Genomic DNA, 2,980 nt, shown 5'->3' on the forward strand with positions numbered 1-2,980 from the left:
ATATACCCAATTGTCTGTACTGAAGCCGATTTCATAACTGATAGCGAAATACATGCAAGCATTCCAATGAATCAGCACCAATATTGCCAGCACAACTTTGCATATGCGAAATACATTCGGATAGCTTGTTGCAGTTTCTGTACGATCAAACCATTCCCACATACGTGGCACTCGTAAGAGACGATTTAACCGTATGATAATCGGACATGGTAAAAATGTCTCATTGCAAGAATGTGGGGGCCACAGTATATACATTAAATCTGTAGGAAACACGGAAAGGAAATCAATTATCCAACCTTTCTGACTGAAGTAATGACGTCTTAATTTATATGCATCGCGTACTAGAAGACCTTGATCCAAGTAACCTGTTATAATTGGAAATATATATTTATTTAGTTTTTCTTTATTAATTTCTTTATAAATAATCTTTAATAATGTTTAAATGTTTTAAGACTGATACGGTAAATATAATACACTTAAAATGTTACATCTTATAGTAAAATTCCAATCAAATAAAATAATCGAATCGTATATATTTAACTTTCAGAATGTCTTTTCGTTCAATATGGAATTTAATAATATATAAAGAAATATTCTCAGCAAAAACAATAGTCAATGGTACATATACAAAAAATATTTTACAGCATTTTACTAATAAATTTCTTCGAAAGAGTTAAAAATTTTCATTTTAAATGCCAAGGTTATTTTTGAGAGGCTTTTGCAAATGACTATTCATGGGGTGCATTTGCGGAAGAAGTCAAAGGAATTCAAGAAAAAAGTTATTGTCATTGTGGAATTTTTTTTACAAAGTCATAATTTTATAGTACTCTGTAAACAGAAAAATAACATTGGAATTATATAACGATGCATGAAAATATCTAATATGAAATTTTAATCCATTTTTACTTTGACAAAAAATTATGAGTATTTTCTTTTCTCATTAATATATTATACTTAGAAAAATAATTTGATTGTTTTAACCTGATTTTAACTAAATTTTAGGGTTAAAATATTCTTTCCCGACGCATCATGTTGGTACAACCATATCAAAAATTTCTAAAACTTCTCTAACAAATTGATCAGGTCAATTTAACTAGTAACTAGTTAGAGCATATTCTTATGAGTGTACTAATAATATAAGAAAAATAGAGATCCATAGGCTAACTATATAGTTTTAATCAATTACATAATATACTTTGCATTGAATAAAAAAAATTTTTTTTTCAAGAATTGTTTAATGCCAGTCGTTTGAACTGATATTGCCAATTGGTGTGTTACTATACAAAAAGAAAATTTAAAGTTTTGTTTTAAACCGAATTGATTTCAACAAATAATATAATAAAAACTGATTAATTTATAATATTCTTGTAAAGGCATATGAATAAATTGTATATTATATACTATCATGTTAAAATGTAAATCGCCAACGGAGTTGTCTCATGATAGTCAAAAATCGAACAATAAAGAAAACGAAAGGAACCGTGTAGACTACAGAGTCTAACATGTATAGGCATTATTCGTAAAGTAAAAACGCCCTCTTCTACATGGAGGGCGATATCAATCGTTATCTCCAAAATTTGCGAAACCATCTGCAAACCTTGGCTTTTCTTTTTTAGATAACCTACCTCAAAGCAATTTCTATTCCTAAGTCTTTAAAACAATAATTCTAAATTAAAATAAATAAAAAATACAGATTTTATAGACCCCTTTATAGTATATATAAAACTCGAAAAGGGATGAAATGGTTCTAACGTTCATTCATGCAGTCAATATAGTAATTTCAATGTGAACAAATTTCCGGCCACCGGAAATAAGACAAATTATTCTCGTTTCTCTATTTGACTTTCATTGAAACGAATATGGTTTGGTGTATAGAATCAACAGATATTGTTTGAATTGTCAATAACTTTATTTGAACCAGGCTGACTTAGAAGACTCTCTTCAATGATAGCAAAATAGATTTAAAAAGTCAAAGTGTACCATTGTCCATTCTAAGAATAATAATATCATATAGTAACAGAAATCAGACAATTGTATTCTGAAAACAAAATTAATAATTATTATCTTATTAGACTCACCTTCGTGCATATGAACCAATATGTCTACAATATAAATAAAATCACATAAGTAGTCCAAGACATACCAAAGACCAGTTGCATGGTTATTTACTTCCCAAAATACAGATCGCCAAACAACAAAAATTAAATTATATAAAACAGCTAAAGAAACGACTGCAAGCCACTTTAAGTAAATTATAGTAAAATTAATGTTAATTAATGTTAAAGATATATTTTCAAAAATAAATAAAATATTTACCCTATAATGTGATTCTAAAGCAGTATTAACTGACAAACGATTACATAGTAAGCTTGTGCCGCGTATTTCAAATGCCAGTCCATCATCATTCGAAGTGGAGCCTTGAGGATTTGTGTTCGCCTCAGTTTTTCCAATTTTATCCGTATTTGTGGTGTTAGAAAATTTCTCTAAAAACCAGTCTGGCGGTTTGGGACGGCTTCGCCTCGTTAATCGATTACGCAGTGCATTAAATGTACGCCTAAAAGCAGAGGGCTTAGAACGTGTTGTTTGGTCCTGAAAAAAAAGGAATAATTAATTAATACTGGTATATGTTTTATATACAAAAACTAAATTATTTAAATTCAAGTGCTATGATTTAATTTTTCCAATTTTATATAATTAATTATATACGATTTTTTTATATTTTTAGACTAAGCAAAAATACAAAAGTATAATTTTCGTGCCTCAATTATAGCATTTCAACACAATGTTTTCTAAATCCTTTCGTATGGAATGCTCTTTTTATGTACGGTGATAAAAAAACCCCTGAAATTTCTGTCATGATCTACGTTAAAATACTTTTTATAACATTTTCCTAAAAGTTTTCACGGAAGTATGTACAAATTGAAAGTAAAACAATTTCATTACTCCGCTTTCACACTAGAATGAATATATTGATTTATCT

General features: G+C 28.5%; 1 protein-coding gene across 1 annotated transcript in view; it reads right to left on the bottom strand.

Moving 5' to 3' along the window:
• LOC119674097 overlaps positions 1-2,577 on the bottom strand; it is a gene marked incomplete at its 5' end in the record, with an annotated part of 4,169 nt that extends 1,592 nt beyond the window's left edge. The window contains 3 exon segments of the mRNA XM_038085222.1: positions 7-365; positions 2,079-2,241; positions 2,317-2,577. Of these exon segments, the coding sequence (XP_037941150.1) occupies positions 7-365; positions 2,079-2,241; positions 2,317-2,577 (783 nt within the window).
• Positions 2,578-2,980: the final 403 nt, after the last annotated feature.

Source organism: Teleopsis dalmanni, chromosome 2 (assembly GCF_002237135.1).
Source record: "Teleopsis dalmanni isolate 2A chromosome 2, ASM223713v2, whole genome shotgun sequence".
In the NCBI taxonomy this organism is placed as follows: Eukaryota; Metazoa; Arthropoda; class Insecta; order Diptera; family Diopsidae; genus Teleopsis; species Teleopsis dalmanni.